The following is a 23,196-nucleotide window of genomic DNA, read 5'->3' as shown; positions in this document are numbered from 1 at the left end:
GCCCATCAATGATTAGTTATTGAGCACCTAGTGTGTAGGTGTGTATAGGCACTGCCCTACATCCTGATAATACAAAAGCAGTGCTCTCAATGAGCCCACGTTCCGGTGGGCAAGCAACCAGGTAAATACATTAGTCAGGAGTGCTAAGTTCCAGGAAGAAAAATAAAACATGGTAGGGATAGAGAGAAGAAGTTGGGTTAAATAGATTGGGAAGGGAAAGTTCCCCTGATGAAGTGATATTTGAGTAGTGACCAGAGGGAAGTGAGGGAATAATGAGTGGGAAGAGAGTCCTGGCAGGGGGAAGAGCAAGTGCAAAGGCCCTGAGGCTGGGGTAAGTTTGACACCATTGGAAGAGGGCAAGGCAGCTGGTGCTGTGTTGGAGCTCAACAAGCACTAATGTCAACTAGTAAGCTGCTGCTCATGTTGGTCAGCCACCGGAGCTGCCTTTCTGACACCCAACTCCAACAATGGGTTTTTTTTCCTTTTTGCATTTTCAAGAAATCATTTTTTCATGGTATAAGTAAATTAATTTAATCTTTGTATGGATAAATTCCAGCTTTACTATGATAAATAGTAAGCAACCATATCCCCTTGTAATACAGGACATAGAACTCAGAATCATAATGACAATACAGAATTTTAATAATCATCAGGGGAAAACAAATCAAAACAACAATGAGATATCACTGTCAGGATGGCTATTAAAAAAACAAAAGCCATCAGGTGTTGGTGAGGATGTAGAGAAATGGCAACCCTGTGCACTGTGAGTGGGAAGGCAAAATGGTGCATCCACTATGGAAACCAGCATGGAAGTGCCTAGAAAAATTAAAAATAGATCTCCCATAGGGTCCAGTATACATCCAAATGAATTGAAATCAGGATCTCAAAAGAGATATTAACACTCTTATACTCATCGCAGCATTATTCACAATCGCCAAGCTATGGAAACGACCTGAATGTCCATGGATGGATGAAAGGATGAAGAAAACATGGCTTACGTGCACAAGGAATATTACTGAACCTTTAAAAAGAAGGAAATTCTGCAATATGTCACAACATGAATGACCTCTGGGCACATTTGCTCAGTGAAATAAACCAGTCACAGAAAGACAAATACTGGTTTGCAGAGGCTGGGAGGAAGTGGGAATAGGGTTTCCTAGTCAGCAGGCATGAAGCAAGATTCGTCAAGCAAGATGAATAAGCTCTAGAGATCCACTGGACATTATATCCGTAGCCAACAATAATGCATTGTACACTTAAAAATCTGTGAAGAGGTTATATCTCATGTTGAGTGCTCTTACGATAAAATACAATAAAAAACCAAAAACATAACCACCATAAGACCCAGCACTTGCGCTCTTGGGCAATCCCAGAGAAATGAAAACTTATGCTCACACAAAAACCTATAATGGACGTTTTATTCATAATAGCCCCCAAACAGGAAACAACCCATCTATCTTTCAACAGATGAATGGTTAAACAAACTGGTCCATCCATACCGCGCAACACTACGCAGCAATAAAAGGGATACATCTGACAACCTGGATGAATCTCTGGGGTATTATGCTCAGTGGAGGGGGGAAAAGCCAATGCTAAAATGTTACAAACTGTGTGATTCCATTTACAGTGTTCTTAAAATGACTAAATTATAGGAATGAGAACAGCTTGCTGGCTGCCAGTGTGTGGGAATGGGGTGGGGGGATGAGTGTGGATCAAGTGCATCAAGAGGGATCTTGGAGATAATGGACTGACTGCTCTGTGTATTGCCTGTAGCTATGCCAATATCCTAGTTGTGACATTGCACTAGAGTTTGGAAGATGTTACAATTGAGGGAAACTAGCAAAAGGGCACACGGGATCTCTATCATTTCCCTGTTGTTTTTAAATTTTCTATTGTGGTAAAATTTTTACCATAATATTTACCATTCTGGCCATTTCTAAGTGTACAGCTCAGTGCTATGAAATACATTCACAGTGTTGCGCAGCTGTCACCACCATCTGTCCCCAGAACTCTTTTCATCTTGTAGAACTGGAACTCTGTCCCCATTAAGCAACTCCCCATCCTCCCCTCCCCGCCAGTTCCTGGAACTCATCATCCTACTTTCTGTTTCTGTGAATTTGGAAACCACATGTAACTGGAATCATACAGCATTTGTTTGTCCTTTTGTGTCTGGCTTCTTTCACTCAGCATGTCTTTCAGATTCATCCACTTTGTAGCGTGTGTCAGAATTTCTTTCCTTTTTAAGATTAATATTGCATTATATGGATAGATCACACTTTGTTCATTCATTCATCCATCAATGGACATTTGGTGTCTTTCCACCTTTTGGGTATTACGAACAACGCTGCTACGAGCATAGGTGTATACATGCAGTAATGTCCCTTTTTCTGTCAGGACCCCACATTGCATTTAGCATCTTAGACTCCTGATCTTAAGTCTGTTTTGTTTTATTTGATTTTGATTTTTTGGTCTTCTTTTTTTTTTTTTTCCACAACCTTGATAGTCCTGAAGAGTGCCAGCTAGGTACTTTGTAGAATGTCCCTCAACTTGATATGTCTGGTGTTTTCTCATGACTGAAATGGAGTTTTGGGGTTTTTTTTTGGGGGGGGGAAGACCTCAGAAGTCCTCATCGCATCATACCTGGGGTTACTTGATAGCTACCTGAAGTCACCAACAATGTTGACCTTGAACTCTTGGGTAAGGCAGTGTTTGCCCTGTATTTCCACCCTCTGGTAACTGTTTTCCCTTTCCATACTCTATTCTTTGGAAACAATGCAAATTGTCTTAAAGAAATGCTCCTTATCAGGGTCCTCTATGGCACAGACAGGGATGTTATCAACACTTATAGTTGGAAAGTGATTCCTATGAGTATGTGTATTCTCTGTGTATGAAGATGTTTAGAAAACCCTACTGAGTTACTGTATTTTCTTAGTATGTATACCAAAGAGAAGTATATAATAAAAATCTCTATGTATTTAAAGCTCAAGAGTCTTTAAGTGGATATAAAGTTAAAAATTTAAGTAAGCAAAAGCACAGGAATTTGGCACAATTCCTCCCTTAGAACATAAATTATCAGTGCGGGCAGTATTGCTCCTAAGGTGGTGAAAAATGGCTCAGGGGTGGGTGGGGAGAAGATGAAAAAACCTTAGATATTTCAATGGTTTGTGGCCCTCCAAAGCTCATCCTTCTTGACACAAATTTATTAATTGGGATTTAACCTTTCTCCTTAAATTTAATTAAGTTCTCTTTTAGGGGCTGTTCTCTTTAAGAGATGATAATGAAAAAAAAGTTGAAAAATGCTGTCATAGAGGTTTATAAAATAGTGGCACAATGGATGGCCTCAGGCCATGTGACATAAGCAAGGATGGAACACTTGGCATAGGTCGGATTACAGTTTGTGCCTCAGTTTCCCTACCTGTAAAATCAGGATGGTTCGTGTGACAGGGTGGCTGTGGGAATAAATGACCCATGTAAATCCATTTAAAGCATTAGCTGTTGTTAGCAGCAGCAGCAGCACTTTATAAAGGTGGAAAGAGAAGGTCAGAGAGGTCAAGCTACTTCCTGCAGGGGCACACAGCCTTGGAAGTGCCAGAGAGGAGCTTCAAACCTGCTAGGTGGGCTGGGGAAGAAGAGCTCTCCCCCGCTGAGTCTGTCCTATTCGTCCCTGAGGAGCTGATTCTGTCAAGGATCACCCCATCAGCCACCCTGCCCTGGCCGGTAGCACCAGGAAACCCATTCTCTCTGGACGCTAAGTGTTGAGCCGAGGAGCTGGAGAATTGAGCAGTCGCTTGCTGCCCCCTTCAGGCAGAAGCGGAAATGTCAGGCACCCAGCCCTCTTCGGCCTGAGTTAGGGGGACGCTTGCTTCTCTAGAGCTTCTACAATCCTTCAAGTCTTTGGCACAATTTGGGCATTAGCAGTCTAAATTAAAATGCACAAATGTATATAATCTTGAGCCCAGAAATTGCACTACTACAGATTCAGGCCACTTGCAGAAGTGACCTGAGATTTGTGGGCATGTAGATGGGCTTTGGTTAGGGAGTGCCTCACTCAGCCACAGGACATCCAGCGTTTGAGGAAGGTGAGGGGAGGCAACTGGGGCCTTGTAAAGAGCTTCAAGACGTTTTGATAATGACGGAGCCCACGTCAAGCTCCCGGTTTAACGCGGAGTCTGCTGGAGAGTTCTCTCTCTCCTTCTGTCCCTCCCCCCACTGGCGTGCACTTTCTCTCTCTCCAAAATAAATTTTTAAAATATTTTTTTTTTTTTTAAAAGAAATTTTGCTGGAACTTCTGGGTGGCTCAGTCAGTTAAGTGTCTGCCCTTGGCTTGGGTCCTGATCCCAGAGTCTTGGGATCGAGTCCCATGTCAGGCTCCCTGCTCAGCGGGGAGTCTGCTTCTCCCTCTCCCTCTGCCCCTCCAGCCCCCCTCATGCTCACTCTCACTATCTGTCTCTCAAATAAATAAATAAAAATCTGAAAAAAAGACATTTTGCTAAACGAAAACTGAGGACAGAAATAACAGAACATTGCGCAGATGTACAAATGTTGGCATACACACTTTCGCGCTGAAAAATACACAAATGAAATTGTTAATCATTCTGAAAAGAGGTGAAAAGGGAAGTTTCTACTTTTTCGTTTTCTTTTAACTTTTTTTGTACTGTGCGGTTTTCTCACACAGGCCTGCACGTATGTATATATATATATATATATATATATATATATATATATTTAATGTTAGAAATTTGGAGGTTCTTTTCTGCTTCTCTCAGCATTACCTCAACATACAAAAGCATATTCGGATGGGGAGAAGTTCAGTAATAAAGCAAGTATAGAATACAATTCCATTTTTAAAATTTATTTATTTATTTATTTATTTATTTATTATTATTTACTTGAGAGAGAGCAAGAGAGGAAGGACAGAGGGAGAGGGAGAGAGAGAATCTCAAGCAGTATATGCTCAGCAGGGAGCCCAACTCAGGGCTCAATCCCATGACCCTGAGATCATAACCAGAGCCGAAATTAGGAGTTGGATGCCTGATGGACTGAGCCATCCAGGTGTCCCAAATCTCATTTTATTTTTAAAATTACAGATAGTAAGAGAAATCAATTAGAAATAGAGAAATCAAGACAATAATATATTATTTCTGGGTGGGAGTGATTACTGTTTTCTTTGGGCTTCTCAGTACTTTTCCAATGACACATTCTGCAATTAATGTTTGTATACCTTTTGTAATCAGATAAAAATAAATATATGCACAACATTGGGAATGTATTTATTGCCAATGAGCTGCACACTTTAAAGTGGTTACAATGGTAAATTTTATGTTTTGTGTATTTTACCCTTTTGGTTATTGCAAGGTTACTTTCCTTTATGGGATAGCAGGGGTCTGTCCAGCAGAGAACCTACCTAGTGCTGATCAGAGAATTCCTGGATGACTGGTTTAAGATTTCATTTCTGAAGAGCCAAAACTGTAATGAAGTTAAGTCTCTGTTCGGTAACGTGGGGATTAGTATAAGGCATTTTAGGCCTGTTGCCTTATTTTTTTTAATGTGTATATCCCAGCTAAGGAAAAGGTGAGACTATTCCTACCAAATCAAGGTCCAGACCTTCCACATATTGAATTGAGACCTATGTACTACATAAAGTGACAATAGTACTATATATCACATAAAAATGAGAGAAAAGCTATAGGGCCTGACAGAATTTTCACCCAGACCCTGAGGAAGATGACCCCCACTGAGAACTATAATGCTTAAAAAAAAAAAGGAAATATAATGCTTAAAATGATAGAAGAAAACAAAAAATAGAAATGTTTTGGGGCACTTGGGTGGCTCAGTTGGTTAAGCATTTGCCTTTGGCTCAGGTCATGATCTCACGGTTGGTCTTGGAATTGAGCCCCATGTTGGGCTTCCCACTCAGTGAGGAGTCAGCTTCTCCCTCTGTTTCAGTACATCCTATGCAACTATTTTCTCTTATCAAACCTTCAAAACAGAGTGACTGAGACTCAACATTTTATAATGAGAAAAACCAAACCTTGCTACTATTCTACTTTAAGTAATGCAGGCATCAGGAGTGAGCCCAAGAGAATGAAACCTGTGTTTATTCAAAGACTTATATACTGATGTTCACAGCATCTCCATTCATTAGGGATCCAAACTGGAAACAACTCAGGTGTCCAATCACAGGTGAGTGGATTTTTTAAAAATCTAATATATTTATACAATGGAGTCCCACATTGGGCTCCCTGCAGGGAACCTGCTTCTCCCTCTGCCTATGTCTCTGTGTCTCTCATAAATAGATAACATCTTTTTTTTAAAAAAAAAAAAGAACTCTAGCTCAAAAGAACATTTATAAGGCCATGTATATGAAACTTTTACGGAAGACAAATCTAATCTATAGTGAGAGAAAATAGATTTGGAGTTGCCTGGGGAGAATGATGGGCTTAGGGATTAAGTGGGAAGAGTAACAAGGGACTTTGTGGTGGTGGAATGTTCTAGATCTTGATTGTGGAGATGAATACATGGGTGTGTAAACATGATGATATTCATCAAAGGATACAATTAAAACGAATGCATTTTACTGCTTATAAATTATACTCCATAGAATGTATTTTTAAAAATTTCTTTCAAACGCAATTGACATCCATTTCACTATCATTCATCAAAATTGGCAAAAAAAAAAAAAAAACCTAGTAAGTACTGATGAGGTCTACAAAATTAGGTTATCTATTAAACTCTCCAGCAGGCCTAGTTGGCTCAGTCAGTAGAACACGCTCTTGATCTTGGGCGTGTGAGTTCAAGCCCCACAATGGGTGTAGAGATTACAAAAAAAACAAAACAAACAAACAAAAACCCTGAAACAAACAAAAAAACCCAACTCTCAAAATACAGCAGTAAAATAGAACAGAACATCCAAGTGCACACAAAATACGCAAGAGAACACTGTGTTTTAGGAAATGGGGATTTCCGTTGCATATGGGACTCCTGATTTCAGCTCAGGTCCTGGGATGGAGGCCCAGAGTGGGCTGCACGCAAAGCGAGGAGTACCCTTGAGATTCTGTCTTTCTCTCTGCCCCTTCCGCTACTAGAGTGCACTCCCTCTTTCAAATAAATAAATGCATCTTTAAAAAAGAAGAAGGAGAAGAAAGAAAGAAACGGGAGAACTTTCAAAACAGCTTTGCAGATCCAGGTGGTTCAAGCCCAGAGAAACCGGAAGTGTACGTCAAAGCCGGAAGTGTGGCAGGAGACCGGATGCAAAGGATGAGGTCCAGTCAGACTCCACAACCGGAAAGTGTGGCGCCAGATGCCAAGAGCGCAGGCGCAACCCCTAGCTCAACCAATCAAGACGAAGTGAGGCGGGCATTCGGATGCAAATAGGGCACTCAAACCGGAAGTGTGGCGGTTTACCTACGGAAAAGCAAGCATCATGGCGGCCTACGAGCAGGTTCAGAAGGGGCCCCTGAAACTAAAAGGCGTCGCAGAGCTCGGTGTGACCAAACGGTGAGTCCCCGAGAGCACTGCAAAACCTTGTCTTCTGCCCCCTTCAGCCTCATCTAGAGTCCTCGAGCTCTTGCCCCCCCTGATCCGCCTTACCTCCTCTCCCCGCCTCTCCCCTCCCAGGAAGAAGAAAAAGAAGGACAAAGACAAGGCGAAACTCCTGGAAGCGATGGGAACGAGCAAAAAGAACGAGGAGGAGAAGCGGCGAGGCCTGGACAAGCGAACCCCGGCCCAGGCGGCCTTCGAGAAGATGCAGGAGAAGCGGGTAAGGCGGGTGGGGAAGCTGGGGATGCCCCGCGCAGCAGCTCTGGGTCTCCGGAGGTGGATGGGGAGGCAGAGCCGGTGGACTCGGAACTTGGGGGTCAGACCCGGGCCTCTCGGAGCGGTAGTGAGCGGTCAGTGAGACCTTAACTCTGAGTCCGCGGTTGGCGGAGCTCCGAGGACAGGAAGCGCCCCCGCCAGAGTGGATGGCAGAGGAGAAAGCTAGGACTGGCGTAGAAAGGCCAGACCCGGGGACCGGTTTTGGATTCCAGCGCAGTTTCTCATTTGCCCGGTGACACAGGGCTAATGACTCATCTTCTTTCTGCCTCAACTTACCTATCTGTAGGGGTCAGGAGAGTGCTTTCTCCTAAAAGGGATGGGAACTTCAGATGAAGTCATGCAGATAAAGCATTTGGCACTCAGTCTGGCATAAAATCAGTGCTCAGTTGATGTTAGCTGTTGATACTAAATGGTCATGCTTCCGGCTATAAGTTTTCACAAAGTCTGTTTCCATGATGACTTTGGCAGGCTCATATAGGTTGTATTTGTACCTTACATCCACTCCCGAGAAGATTTTTGGCAGTGTTTGAAGACATTGCTGTTTATTAAAACTTCAGGGTGTGTTGGTTGGGGGTAGTGCTACTGGTATCTAGTGGGATAGGGCCAGGGATGCTGCTTAGCATCCTACAGTAATGAAGACAGCACCGCCCCCCCCCCCCCCCCACACACACACACCCATAGCAAAAATGATCTGGCCCAAAATGTCAGGTGTCCAGGCTGAAAAACCCTAACCCTCGTCTGGGTGATTTGGTCCAGTAACATCAGGAAGGGTTAACTCATCACTCTCAGGCTTAATTGAGTCATTAAAAAAGAAAAGAAAAAGGTGAGACTCACTGGCTTTGACCAGACAGAGGGTTCTATTCTGTCTCTACCGTTTCTTGGTAGTGCTGTAACTGGGCCGGTTGGTTAACCTCCCACATCTCATTTTCTTTGACTGTAAAGTGGGGCTGAAGTCCTTACCTAACAGGTTTGTGGTGAGGATCTAACAAGTGAATGCACTTAAGTTCCTTCCCTGAGGTTATAGTCCCTGGCTGGGCTGGGATGTTACTCCTAGAGTGGGAGTGGGGGAGAGTAACCATCAGGTGTAGCAGCATAACAGCAGCTCAGAATAGGACAGTAATAGTTGAAGCAATGGAAGATACTAGGTTTGGGATTGATTTTGCAGCAAGAACAGCAGGATTAGTTGATGGATTGGGTGTGGGCCAGGAAATGAGGAATGACCAAGATTATTGGTGGCAAGTGACGAGTAAATGAAGGGTCTGCAATAGGAAGGACAGCAGGTAAAGCAGGTTTCTAAAGCAGGGCATCAAGACCTTGGTTTTAGAGAACGCTTGAATGTTCGAATCGCTGTTAGAAATTCAAATGGAGAATTCTTGTGGACACCTTGACACCTGAATCTGCAATTTGGAGGAGGGGTCTGGCCTCTCTTGCAAATATCCCAGAATTGCTGTGGGACTGGATGAGATCCTCCGGGGAGGCACAGTGACAGAGATGAGGTCTAGGATCTGAAATTGCAAAGGTTCATGGGAAGGAGAAAAACCGAGTGTGTGTCCTTAGGAGCCAAGTGGAGAAAGTGTTTTAAGGAGGAAGTGATGACCAGTGTCATGCTATCAAGAGGTCTTATGAGCCCCAAGAGCTCTTAGTTGGCATTTGGAATGAGGAGGAAGAGAGGCTGATTAGAGGGGATCCAAAGGAAGGTGGGGAAAGGCAGAAGTAAAGACAAGATGCAGAAAGATGCAGGGCTGATGCAGGGCTGTCTTGGGGGCAGCCCTGGTGGCGCAGTGGTTTAGCACCGCCTTTGGCCCAGGGTGTGATCCTGGAGACCTGGGATTGAGTCCCATGTCAGGCTGTCTGCATGGAGCCTGCTTCTCCTTCTCCCTCTGCCTCTCTCTGTCTCTGTCTCTCATGAATGAATAAATAAATAAATAAATAAATAATCTTAAAAAAAAAGAACTCTTGGGAGATCTACCAAGAGGAATAGACAAATGAACCTGTAGCTGGCATTGAGAACTGGAAGTAGTGCTGTGGGTTTTGTTTGAACCAGGAGAGGAGATGCCAGAAAGTATGGGCAAAGGTAGGTGGGATTGGGAAATTCGGATTCCCTTGTGGAAGGATGTTTGAGCACAGTGAGTGTGAAGGCTGGACAGCTCTTAGAAGAAGGGCCCATGGGGCAGGGCCCCAGCCTGAAGGGTTAGGGCTTGGCATCTCCAACTGCATCACCCACTGTGCACAGTGGTCCTCATTTTCTCTGTCTGTGAAGGAGGGGTGGCGACAGCACCCAAGACACCCTGCGAACTTGGTGCATAGAAGGCTGAGAGGGAAGGCAGAGCCTTACCGAGGGCCTGGCATTGGTGGTAGCTAGTCAAGTCAGTGTGGCCTCTTGTAAGGAGGCACAGGTCTCAGGCTCACAGCAGCAGGAAGAGAGGCAGGGATGGGAGCCGGCTGGACGCAGAGGAAGATGAGGCAGCAAATGAGATGAGGGACAGGGAGTAACAGCTAGGTGGTGGCTGACAGGGTCATCTCATGCTTCTGTAGATTGACTCAGCTCAGCTGGATAGTTCTTTTGCTTCCCTCACTTGGAATCTCTGCAGTCAGGTGGCAGCTCAGGTTGGACGACCAACTGGGCTGGAACATCTAAGATAGCTTTACCATCACATGTCTAGATGCCTTGTCGTTCCTCCCGTGGCCTCTCTCCCCATGTGTCATCTCACCCTCCGGGTCCTTTCTTTTCTGGTATGGTCATCAGACTTCCTGCATGGTGGCTGGCTTCCCAAGAACATGAAGCCAAAGGCTGCTGGGTCTTAGGGCTTTAGCCCAGCACAGGCACTGCATTCTGTTAAGTAAGCTGAGTCACGGGGCCAGCCCGGAGTCATTATGGAAGAGAACTGCACTAGGGGTCGTGGGGGGACCACCAAAGTCAGCCATAGTCACCTCGTCAGTAAATGTCAGAGCCAGGTGTAGCCCCAGGTTTGTCTGGCTCTGCGTCCCATGCTCTTAACTCTCACTAGCTACCATCTGGTGTTGGGCATGAGGAGTAAGGCAGGTCGTGGTGGTGCAGGATACATATTCTACAATCATACTTCCCAGAGTGATCTGGATCTTGTAGCCCTCATGGCACGTGTCACCAGCACCTACTCCCTTGAGCTCCTATCATCTGTTCAGCCCTTCACCTTCCTCATTTTTCATCCTTCCTCAAACCCCATCTGAAACTTTATTTTCTGCAAAATGGGAATGCAGTCAATTGCCCAGGGGTGTAGAAAGCACACATAAAGCTTCCAGCAGAGTCGACTCAAGTCAGCGCCAGTACATTTCTTGCCAGTCTGACCGAGAGGCAGCCGACCTGGATTCCTGGTGGGATATGTTGTGGTTGAGTGTCCCTGTCGGACCAGTCTGAGTAGAATTAAGGGAGGGGAAAGATATATACCCTGAGACCTCCAGCCATTCTAGGTGTGAGAGCTAAGTTGGTGGGGGCATCCATCTTCCACCCCATATTGCCTGGGCTGGATCAAGTGTGTGAACTCACCTCCATTTCTCTCCTGTCTTCAGCAAATGGAAAGGATCCTAAAGAAAGCATCTAAAACCCACAAGCAGAGAGTGGAGGTAAGTCACATGCCCATGCAGAAGACCAGGCTATGTAGGGTCTGAGTTGGGCCCAGAGGCTAGGAGCCTGGCAGAGGGAGCCATTGGAGTGTTGGGGTCAGGGGGATGGGGGTACTCAATAGAAGCAACGCCTCCCCTCTGAGTCATTTAAGGCTGAGCCCAGGGTTCAAAGGTAGGTGGCTTTGGGAGGAGGGGGCTCACTGAGGAGAGGCAGGATAGTGGAGAAGTGGGGGTGGGCAGCACCACACAACCTTCATGCTCTGTCTGAGGCAGTGCTGATGTGGTTTTTCTTGGCTTCCCCAGGACTTCAACAGACACTTGGACACCCTTACGGAGCATTATGACATTCCCAAAGTCAGCTGGACGAAGTAGCCTCCCCACCCAGGGTATGCAGTGGCATCGAGGGGAATTGGAAGGCAAAGTTAAGGTTCTGTTTGGTGCCTTTGGTATTTTCTAGAAACATTCTTTTACACACACCCTTGCGTTTTCTGCTGAGACAGATGCTTTTCCAAAGCAGTGTGCCCTCTTGCTGGAACTTGATTAAAGTAAAACTGTTCTTTTACTCCATTTCAGTTTGTTGGTAGCATAGAAGGTAAACTTTTTTAGTTTGGACTGGAAATTTTGTACAGGTTTATTTAGAGATTAAGGTTATTTCTGTGTCACATACAGAAAAGCGTCTTTACCCCCAAGTTGCATCTCATTCTGACAGTCATCCAGCTAGCTGTCTTTACTGGGATGAAACGGACTCCAGAGGATAAGGAGTTAATGCCAGCATGGACTCCAGAGGATAAGGAGCTAATGCCAGCACAGCCTGAGCTTACAGACCCCGCGCGGCCTGCGTGAGCTGTCCTCCCAAGCACCATTTAGCTTGGGGCTTATTCTCTTCCTTCCAGAGCCTAGGGAAGCCACTTAAACCTTCATGGCCTTCAGAATACCTCCTCAGCCACCTGGTGTGTGAGACAATGCAGCCTGGGAAGCAGAAGAATCTCCAAATGCAAGGATATAGTACACACCTTGTCCCTGTCTGAGCAGCCTGTGGCCGGCACGCAGTCTCTCCTCCTAGGGTCCCCATTCCAGACATGTCTAGAGGGTATCACCGTGGCAGACTTCATTAATCAAGGACAGCATCCCTTTGTAATGGACCCAGACACAGCCTGCCTCACTACCCTCAACCCTAGGCTCTAAGCAGTCCCCACGTTTATTCAGAGTTGGCAGAGAACATGTAGCCTGCTTGGTGTTTTTGGCCTAAGGACACCTCAGGGGTGACAGAACCTGGGCAGAGCCCCAGCACCAAGAGTACAGTCAAAGGGGATGACGGAGGTCCTGGTGCTGGAGAGCCCTGATCTCTGAGGACCTGTGTTATACCTGCATGATGAGGATCAAACCATATATACTACTGGGAGGAAGACTGTTGACCTAGGTAGTGGCAGAGTAGTAAAGTCAAAAGAGAAAAACCAAGTGTTGGGTTTGGGGCTGTCACGTATGAACAGAATAAAGCAAAAAATAATTATTAAATAGAAGTCTGAGTGTCTTAATTATATGCTATTTGATTACCACTAGAAATGCTGCTTTTGGGGATTATTGCACATGTAGAATGTGCATACTGCAAAGTGACTGTTCACCCGCAACTTGGAAAGAATTAGGTGACCTGTTTTTCCACCTGTGGCTTGCAGCCCATCCAAGAGGTAATGTACTCTCATTAATGGTGGTTCTTTTTTTTTTTTTTTTTAAAGATTTATTTATTTATTTATTCATGAGAAACACAGAGAGAGCGAGAGAGAGGCAGAGACACAGGCAGAGGGAGAAGCAGGCTCCAGGCAAGGAGCCTGATGTGGGAGTCAATCCCGGGTCTCCAGGATCACACCCTGGGCTGCAGGCGGCGGTAAACCGCTGCGCCACCGGGGCTGCCCAATGGTGGTTCTTTAGGCAGGTTCCCCCACTGTCTAGCAGAAAGGCTAGACACTTGGCGGCCTTTTCCATCCATGAGCCAGCAGCCGGGTTTGTGAGCTTGATAGGATGCTGTGAAAAGCCATTGTCCGTATGCTGGAAGATAGATCTTCTACCTCCCTGCCTACCTAGTCTAAAGCTGAATAACAGCAGGATTTCTCTTCTGTGGGTTAACTGCTAGGCTGGATGGTTCTAGGCCATGTGGAGTAGTTCACTTGTGTGTTGACTTGCCTGGGGCCAGAAGGTCCTCCTTCAGAACCTCTGTGTAGCCTATCCCCTTGGCCAACACAAGTCACATTGCCAAACCCCGTCAGGGAGAGAACTCCACGGGTAAGAACACCAGGAGACTTGGTTGAATGGAGGCCATCACTGTTAGTCTACCACAGTGTTTCTCAGACTCTTGTGGATGTTAGACCCTCCTGGGAGCATTAAGAACCAACTGATGCTGCCTGGGGTGGGGTTCAGTCACTGAGATTTTTCAGAGCTCCTTAGAGGACCCCAATAGGCAGCAAAGCTTGAGAAACCCTGGTCTACCACAGCAGGTCTGGTCTTTTCTGAGATGCTGTGGAGGTCGAATCTGGCTTACACATTAAGTGTAAATGCCAAGGATGACATTCAGATGTGACTTTAAATCCCCACACACATGGAAAAAGGAGGGTAGGAGTCATTTTGTGTAAACAGGGTTTACTGCAATGGTACTTTTGGCGCTTGGGAGTGTTCCTCCCTCCAAAAGACTTTTGTCCAATCTATACTCCTAGCCCTGCCCCCCTCAATTCTGATTTTAAACATCTAAAGATTGCCTAGAGCAAGCCTGAAAGGAAATGCTCCATAATGAGAGGGGTCACCTCTCCAGGGTAGTTTTCCTTTTTGTTTTAGGCTTTTTGGCATTTCCTTAGTTTTCAGTGAGGTGTATAATTTTGTAATTTTCAAAAGACATGTTTTCCTACAACATTGAAATAATTTGGGCAAACCACGAGGCTAGGCATGAGAGAGTGTAGTACAAGACACTGTCAAAACTCCCCCAGATGTTTCGTGGAGCCCAGTAGTCTTAAAATATTCCAGTTTTCTCCTCTGGATTTTCTTGCACTTCATCTCTATCCAAAGCAGAGTGTATATATAATCAAGAGCCATCTTTCAAAACCCCAAAGGAGGTAGGAGGGGAAGGTTAAAAGTCAGAGGCAGGCAGCCTGAGTAAATGGGACTGATGCTGCAGGGTTGGGGTCCCCAGAGCATTGTGCTGGTTCCCTGGGACAACGTGGAGGCATTTCTCACAGCCCGAGTATTCATAAAAGCAATGAGAGACTCCGCTGCTTCAGCAGGGGACACAGTTGGCATCACCCGCTGCAGTCACTACAGAAAGAAGTGCTTTTCGCTAGGATTCGGTGCGGCGTGGTTTTCAGGTCATTCCAGGCAATCCACAGGCACTGACGAGGGTTGACACTGACATACAGGTAGTGACTGTCGGTAAGGCCCGACTGCCGTTCAGAGTTGGGCTTCTTTCCGAGTGACCGCCACCTTCCCCTTCCCCCGTAAAGCGTTGTCACAACTGGTAACTGTATTTGTTCCTAGACTCCCCCGCCGGACTATGAGTGTCACGGGGCTGGGCCCAAGGTGAGTTCCACAACCGGTGCGTCCCCTCACTGGGACCCCGGAGGCGGGGCAGGGTTTCCAGCGGGCCGGGCAGCCAGCGAGTGCGCGGCTTCAGTCGGCCCCGCCCGGCTCCGCTCGGCCAAGCTCGGCCCCGCCCCTCTGGGCCTTACTTCCGGGACGCTTGACGCCGGAGCGGGAAATAAGGTCACATCGGGCGTATTGCGCCTGCGCGCACTCCGCCTCGCGCCTGCGCCTTTCCGGCAGCCCCTCCCCGACCGGACATAACGGTCCGCGCGCGGCTCCCCGGACCGGAAGTGGAGGCGAACTGTCGCGGGGCGCGCCCGGCCTTGCTCAACGCCCGGCAGTCCCCGCCGTCGCCGCCGCCCTCGGCAGCTGCCGAGGCTTCCCGCAGCCGTCATGTCCGCCAGCGCCGTCTACGTGCTGGACCTAAAGGGCAAGGTACATATGGCTCCCCACCCTTCCCGTTGCCAGGCAACCGGTGGGGCCTCGCCCCCTGGGGGGACCCACCCTGTTGCTAGGTTACTGGCCAATGGGACCCACCCTAGTCTTAGGCAAAGAGGCTGCTCGGCCTCACCTGAGGGCCTCACCCTGTTGCTAAGTAACAAGGCGGGGGCTTCGATCCGCGAGCCGCGCCCTGTCGCCAGGTAACACAGCTGCATGACACCCCCCCCCCCTCCACGGTGTGCCGGGTGCTCCCGCCTCGTAGGGGCACCGGGAAAACCCGAGGCGGCGGCAAGGGCGGGCCGCAGCCGTCCGGGAAGCCGGGACTGGCGCTCAGGGGCTGTGCGACCCTTGGCCGGAGGTGGCGAGGCGTGTCGGGGACAGCGTGCCCTCGGGCCAGCCCCGCCCTCTTTACCCGGCGATTTCATCTTGGCAGTCCCGGCCCGAATTTCTTAACGTTTGGTGTGACACTGAGTTACAGGGTTAAGTGAAGTGGGTGGTGGGAGGGCCATTTTACAGAGGGAGAAGCTGAGGCACAGGCGGGCAACCTGCCCAAGGTCACACCAGCCATAGAATGGCAGGTCTAGGAGTCAGCTGATATTTGGGGAGCACCTACCAAGTGCTGCACGGGGTGGTTAGTCTTGGGCTACCTTTGGTGAGCAAAACTGGAGTCGTCGTGGAGCTCGCAGGCTGGTGAGAGAAAGGGACACTGATCTGAGAAAGCACAAATCAATGTCAGTTGCCCTACTAGAGCAGTGAGGTTGTAATAGGAGACTATGCCTGGACCGGGGGTCAGGGAGGGCTTCCGGGAGGCAGTGACAGATCTGGCGGAGACCTGAAGGAAGAGTTGCACACGTCTAGGACCCAGGTGCCTTTCCCAGGGGACCCTGGGAAAACTTCTTAAAGGAGGGGGTCTCAGAGCCTTTCCGAGGGGGCTGCTGCCTTTCCCCGAGTCCATCCTGGCTAGAAGGCAAGTGAGTATTGGCCTCTTGATCTGGGAGTCACAGGAACGGTAGCAACAACGCTAACAAGCCCTGCACAGATCCCTGGGAGAGAGGTGGACGTTGGGCCTCGCGGGGCAGGCAGGAGTTAGCTCAGAAGCACTGGGGAGTGAAGACGTGAAGTGGCTATCCCTTCCTGCCCCCACTCCCAGGGTACCCCACCCTAGCACTTTCCAAGAGTTCCTGGAGTGGGTCGCCTGCTCTGGATGCCACCCAAAGTCAACAGCTAGTGAGGCGCAGTGCTGGGCTCCCTTTCCCAGCCCTCAGGCAAGGGAAGACACAGGGCACCCCTGGGGTTGAGTGTGTGCAGCATTCCAGAGTGCCTGTAGCTCCTGTTCTTCCTTCCACGCTGGCCACCGTGTCCGCAGAGTTCCCAAAGGCTGCCTTATCTCAATCTCTCATTCCCTGAGCAAACATTTCATGAGCACCTTGCATGCACCAAGCCCAGTGCTGACTATCTCACTGTGACTGTGCAGTTAGGGCTGAGTTCAAAACCCATCTCTGCTGCTTAGTTGTGTGACCTCAGGCAAGTACCTTCTCCTCTCTGAGCCTTGTTTTCCTCACTGCTCGCACAGGCTGGTTATGGTGTTATTGGACAAACTCTCTGAGCGGACGTTTGAGACAGGCTAGCACCTCGCATGGCCCACAGTCCTTGTTAACCCCATTGAGGGCCTCAAGGTCTAGTAGGGGAGATAGATGGAAGCTGACAGATCCAAATGATCAGATCTAGGTAGATTGCAGGGGCATGGACACAGCCCCAGGTAATACAGTTGCCAGCCTCAGTTTTGGCTGCAGATGAAAAGCAGTTACAGAAGGCTTCCTGGAGGAGGGAGGTGCCAGAGCTGGGAACTGACCAGGTATTAGGTGGGCCAGGAGGCATTGCAGTTGGCCCGAGGGATCAGAGCAGCCTGCTGGGGCTGGCAGGTGAAAACCTGGGTAATGCTGGAGCCTAGAGGAGGGCCATGGGTGGTTGAGAATGTCCCTATGGGTATGAGAAACAGAGAGGACCAGTGTGATCCTGGAAAGGAGGAGATTGTAGCCTGGGAGGAGCATGAGCAGACCTGCCTTTTGGGAAGCTCCCAGGGCAGCCATGGGCTTGCCTCTCATCCCCAGCAACCATCGTGCTATTTATTACTCCATTCCCCATAGACCTCAGGTTTTGAAAGGACCTTTTGTGCAGACTATATTTAATAAAAGGTAAGGTAGTAGCACAGTAAGAAATTCATGACCACAAGCCAGCCAGCCAGTGCCTCGGATCACCAAGGAAACCAGCATGGCCATGTTTAGCTGCTAGAAAGTCCTCCACTGACACTTTGCCCTTATCTTTCTTGTTTCTCTGCAGCTTCTGACACCACTGCCACACTCCTCAGTGGGCTTCCATTGGCCTCCTGAGGCACTGCTCTCTCGTTTTGCCCCTTTCTGTCACCGTCTCCTGGCCCCTCCCCTGGGATGTTGGCTCCTCTGGCTTAGGCCTATGGGTCCCACCCTCACTGTCCCTCTCCTTGGGTGGGTTTTAAGTCAAGTCAGTGTGCAGGGAACTCAAGTTTGTACCGTAGTCCACAGTACTCACCTGGAGATCCATTGTTCTCAGGGACATCTCGGAAGTCCCACAGCTGCCACAAATCTGGCATTTCCCAAAATGAACTCGCTGCCGCCCCAGGCCTGCTCTCCTCATCTCAGTGAATGACGGCACTGTCCACGCGCCTGCCCTCATTGGAGACCTGGGTATTATCCTGGCCTTTTTCTCCTCACCACCATGTTCACTCCACAAACATTCCCTGAGCACCCCCTGGAGTCAGGCTCTGTTGTGGGTGCTGGGACCTAGCCCTCAACAAGTTGGAAGTGGTCCCTGTTCTTTGAGTGTTCGACTCTGGTAGGGGGGACAGACCATAAAAGAGGATAGAAATTATAGTGAACCAGTGTGGTGGGCAGTGAAGGACAAGTGGAGTTGGGGTATGATCTCTCTGGCAGGGCAAGCAAGGAAGACTTTTTGGAGGAGGTGCCATCTGAGGTGAGGCATGAGAAGTTAGAAGAGGCCAAGGCATTCTGGGCAGAGGGAACTGCAAGTACAAAGGCCTGGAGGCAGGAGTAGGTGTGGATGGCTCAGAGAGTGGCTTGGGGACCAGGATGGCTGAAATGGAATGACCTGGGGGTGGAACAGTGGGGGTGGGAGGGGAGATGAATGGAGAGGCGTTGGCAGGGCCATGAAGAACCAGTTTGTCCTGGGGTTCAACTTGTAGTTTGTTTTCCGACACTTTCAGCAGGGAAAACCTTCTGTTGAAGGAGACTCCTCTTGCTTTTTGTGGGAAAGGAACTGTGGGGATCAAGAGCAACCATAGGGGCAGCGGTTTGTCACCGCCGCCACGTTGCCTGCCTTCCTTCAATCTGTCCTGTCCCCTGCCTTTGTCTTCTCATCTGGGACCTGCAGCCCAAGCTCTAAGGCTGTCCTCACTCTACCTAACCAGTACCCCCAGGTTCCCCCATGGGCTGTGCCTCTCACTACCTTGTGGCTTCAGCAACCCTGGTCCCTCTGCTTCTATCTTTCCTCCCCCTCTGGCCTCAGTTGGAAGGTCACACCCTTGAGAGGCTCTCAGTTCCTCCTAAGCAAGTGTCACAGTGCAGGTACCCTGTTGGGCCACCTGTGTCCCCAGGCCCAGCGTGGCGTATGGTAGAGGGGCACAGTGCCTGCTATTTGGATGCGCAGGCATCTCTGCAGCCCTGGTGATGAAGGCGAGCAAAATAAATTATTCCTTCCTTTGAGCACTCTGGGGACCTTGGGGCTCCCTGCCGACAGCTGCCCCCCCGCCCCCGATTGTGTACCTGGGGAAGAAGATGGGCCTTGCGAAGCCCAGGAAAGCAACATTTAGTGAGCAGAAGGGACCATGTAGGGGGTAAGAACTGGTTAGAATCCAGGCTCTGCTGGCTATGTGACCTCAAGCAGGTGGTGCCAGGTTTCTGGGCGTCACTGTGTATCTCTGTCAAAGAGAGAGAACGTGTACCACGTTCTGCTTCGTGGTATATATCCCCGGCAAGGAGCATATGAGAGGGTGCACGGGAGTCCCTCAGCCCGGGCCTGGTCCACATGCGCATGAGCTCACACCCACTGGGTGCTGGATCCCTAAGAGGCCTTCTGGACCTCAGCAGGAAGAGGGCACAGACAACGAAAGAGAAACCAGGAAAGAGATTCTCGTCTGGACTCTCTCTGATTCTCTCTCTGTCCTGGCTTTACACAACAAAGGTGGTGTATTTTGTGGAACTCTGGGCTCTAAGGCCGGTGCTGCCCAGCGCGGCCTGCTCAGCAGGGCCCCTGTCAGCACGGCGCTGTCCTGCAGCCTCGTCGTCCCAGGGGCTCTAGGCAGCGGCTCCAGACAGAGCCTGGCGCGCCAGCCTTGGGCCCCCCTCGTCCCCTCACGGAGGGGTAGCGCAGGTGGACCAGACTACCTTTCTTTGATGAGTTCAGTCACCGTGCAAACCCGGGAAACTCCATCACCCCCTGGGGCTTCCTCCCGCCCCTCGTGTCCAGCCCGTCCCCAGGCAGCCATTACGTGTTTTCTCTCACTGCCTGCGAGGGTTTAATGTAAGTGGGATCCCATGGGACGGGATACGCCGTCTGTTGTCTGGCCCCTCACCTGAGAGCCCCCCGTGCTGCCACCGCGTCAATAGTCATTCTCATGGCTGAGGCGCCTCCGGTCTGGATGCAGCTCTTGTTCCCATTCACCTGTTGAAGGACATTGGCCCTCTCTCCAGCCTGGATCTATTTACAATAAAGCTGCAGTGGACATGTGCCTACTTGTCTTCACAAGGACATACGGTTTTGTTTCTCTTGGGTAAATACCTAAGAGAGGAACAGCTGGGTCTGAAGCTAGGTTTACCGGTGTGAGAGCCTGCCAGACTTTACCAAAGTGCTTATCCCATGTTAAGTCCCCAGGAGTAGTGGACAAAGGTTCCAGATGCTGCGTGTCCTAAGCCACGGGTTATGAAAGAGCGAGAAAGAAGAAACAGCAGCCCTATGAGGGGCTTCTCCTCAAGCCACAGGGGAGTTCTGGTGGACGCCAGCACTCAGCAGTATTCCCTGAGTGTGAGTGGGCACCCTGCCTCAGGCTGAAGAGCAGGGTGCATCAGCATGGGAAAGGCTCTGGGAAGCCTGCAGCGAGAGCCTACAGGTCGTCTTCACCTGGCATCTCCCGCTTGACTCAGTCCTGGACCGTTGCCCTGCATTCCCCTCTCCTGCAGAGCACCCGGTTGGCCCCTGTGATGTTCACTTTGGGAACTGCTGTCCTTGAGGAATTCCCTGGGGGATAGAGATCAGGCCCGGAGTCTCTGATGTTCAGGGATGTGAATAGGGTTCCTGTGGCGAGGGAGGCTGGCGCTCTCACCCCCCACCCCAGGCACCTGGCTGGGGGACTCGCAATGAAAGCAGTGTTCCTCCCCCACCTCCGCCCAGGTGCTCATCTGCCGGAATTACCGCGGCGACGTGGACATGTCGGAGGTGGAGCACTTCATGCCTATCCTGATGGAGAAGGAGGAGGAAGGGATGCTGTCGCCCATCCTGGCCCACGGGGGCGTCCGCTTCATGTGGATCAAGCACAACAATCTGTATCGTATCCCTTTGCGGGGGAGCCCCCAGGGGCCTTCCGTTTGGGCTTGTGCATGTGCAGGCCCAGGGCTGGTTCAGGCACACCCTCCTGGAGCTCCCCGCAGCCCGCGGAGATGAGCAGGGAACAGACAGTAACAAGTGTGATGGGCGCTGGGAGAGGAGAGGGTATGGCAGGGGACCTCAGGTAGTCTGGGGATCCAGGAGGGCTTCTCTGAGAAGGGACACCTGGAGGAGACCTGCAGGAAGACCATGTATCCACTATCCAGAGCAGTTGGCAGACACCAGGAGCCATAGGCCTGGGAAAAGGCTCTGTAAAGGGGAAGTGAGGCTTATTCTAGAAGCCACAGTAGGGGTGGCTAGAGCATCGGGGGAGGGGGAAGGGCAGGGAAGTGGGGTATGGTGGGAATGAGGCCCAAGTGGTCAGCAATACCAAGGGGTCTCATAGGCCGTCACTTTTGACAGGAAGCCTTTGGAGGGTTTCAGGCAGATGGGGTGACATAAAATCAGATTGGCGTTTTCTGAAGGTTCCTGGCTGCTGAGCAGAAGCCAGACTGTAGGGGACAGGAGTTAATGTGGGGAGGGGACGAGGAAGCTGGGGTCATCCCTCGAGCCTTGTGTGCACATTACAGTGAGGGAGGTCCTGACCTGCGACCCTCGTCTGGCCGCCTAAGGTCCAGCCCCTGTAGCCTCTCTTCTCCTTCCCCTCTCTCCAGAGGGCCTGTGAGGGGCAGCTCTACAGAGTACCGCTGGCAGCCTGTAACCTGGGAGTTGGCTGTCTGTGAAGCCACCCTGGGTCTGGGCGGTGGCTGCCCAGGTGTGCAGGTGGTGGTGGTGTGAGCTCAGTAGGAGCCGTCTGACCAGTTTCCAGTTGGGTCCCAGTTTCATGCCTGGGCAGCCAGGGAGGAGATGGCAATGGCTCAATCCCTTGGGTTGCTGCTGCATGGCACCCCCTTCCTGCTCCCTAGTTCCGCTGTTGGGTAATAGTTTCCAGCAGGGCATAGCCATGAGAGCTGAAGGTGCCCACTACCCCTCCTTAGAAAGTGCCTGACGGGCATGTGGTCCCAGGCTGGAGGGAGGAAGCCAGCACTGCTTCAACTAGCCCAGCATCCATTTTCTGTGTCTACTCTCTGCAGGAAGTGTGGTGGACTGGCCCTTGCCATCCCTTTCACCTGGCTCTCATATCACAGCACTAGGGCCACAAGGCGTGTCATGACCATGCACATCCAGGGCATAGCACACGGGCCTGCAGTGGAGGAACCAGACTCCCCGGGTGGCTTGAGGCCCTATAAGGAAAGGAACAGGAAGTGTCCAGCACATACTGACCCCCTGAGTCAGGGACCCTCCCCTATGTGGGAGGGAGAGTCTATGCCACACTCTTTACACACATCACCTCAGTGAATCCATTGTTGGGCCTCTATCAAATAAGCAAGAAAATGAAGCTTCTATTTAAAAGGTTTGCTTTAGGAGCCAAGGCTTGCAGGAAGGGCGAGAGCCAGCGTTGGCCCTGGCTGCCTCCACTGGAGCCTAGCTTGGGAGCCCTGGACTTCAGGAGAGTCACATAAGCTATTGGCTTTGGGGGAAGGACCAATTGTGGTCCTGCCTTCTGCTCCCAGAATGAGCCACACTGCCTCCCCACCCTGGGCTGTTCACCCCACCTGAGGTGCACCCCCACTGGCACCCCGGACTTTGGCTCTCAGCCCAGATATCCCCTCCTCGGGACAGCCCCTCATCCCAAGCCCCCTGCTGCCTCTTTGTCATTGAGGACTCCCCTGGAGCTGAGACCACATCTGCTAACTACTGTGTCCCAGGCCTGGCTCAGACCATAAGCTCCATAACCTGCTGAAGGCCAAGTGAATGGCTGGGGCTTGGGGTGAGGGAGGCTCTGAGCCTGGGGTGCAGGTGGGGGGTCCTTCCAAGATTGTGCAGCGCGTCGGGGTCTGCTAGGCCTGTTCATGCCTCTGAACACTCCTTAACTGTGGCCGCCATGCAGTGGTTGCCACGTCCAAGAAGAATGCATGTGTATCGCTGGTGTTCTCCTTCCTTTATAAGGTGGTACAGGTGAGTTGAGCCACAGGGGCCTTGGAGGGGTATCCATAGGCCTGGCTCTGCTGCAGGCCTCCACCCACACTGGCCACCCAAGGGCTACAGCCTCCCTAGGGAGTTCTAGGGCTAGAGCCCCAGCAA

The 23,196-nt window shown here is 50.1% G+C and overlaps 2 protein-coding genes across 3 annotated transcripts in view; both read left to right on the top strand.

The window, feature by feature from the left end:
* The first annotated feature begins 7,400 nt into the window (after positions 1-7,400).
* On the top strand, positions 7,401-12,924 carry FAM32A (family with sequence similarity 32 member A). Of its 2 annotated transcripts, XM_055343263.1 has the most exons (5): positions 7,401-7,497; positions 7,618-7,759; positions 11,362-11,415; positions 11,719-11,801; positions 12,309-12,924. In XM_055343263.1, the coding sequence occupies exons 1-4, from the start codon at positions 7,424-7,426 to the stop codon at positions 11,785-11,787; spliced, it is 339 nt and encodes a 112-aa protein (XP_055199238.1). In that variant the 5' UTR covers positions 7,401-7,423; the 3' UTR covers positions 11,788-11,801; positions 12,309-12,924. The 2 variants fall into 2 exon arrangements, with proteins under 2 accessions (XP_055199238.1, XP_055199237.1); XM_055343262.1 differs by lacking the exon at positions 12,309-12,924 and having other exon boundaries at positions 11,719-11,977.
* Positions 12,925-15,254: 2,330 nt separating this feature from the next.
* AP1M1 (adaptor related protein complex 1 subunit mu 1) overlaps positions 15,255-23,196 on the top strand; it is a 28,744-nt gene continuing 20,802 nt past the window's right edge. Inside the window, exons 1-3 of the mRNA XM_055343246.1 lie at positions 15,255-15,411; positions 20,860-21,016; positions 23,003-23,070. Coding sequence (XP_055199221.1) covers positions 15,370-15,411; positions 20,860-21,016; positions 23,003-23,070 — 267 coding nt within the window. The 5' untranslated portion in view covers positions 15,255-15,369. The remainder of the gene's footprint in view (positions 15,412-20,859; positions 21,017-23,002; positions 23,071-23,196) is intronic.

This window comes from Nyctereutes procyonoides, unplaced genomic scaffold, assembly GCF_905146905.1.
Source record: "Nyctereutes procyonoides isolate TBG_1078 unplaced genomic scaffold, NYPRO_anot_genome, whole genome shotgun sequence".
Lineage (NCBI taxonomy): Eukaryota > Metazoa > Chordata > Mammalia > Carnivora > Canidae > Nyctereutes > Nyctereutes procyonoides.
This window is presented reverse-complemented; position numbering and strand designations above follow the sequence as displayed.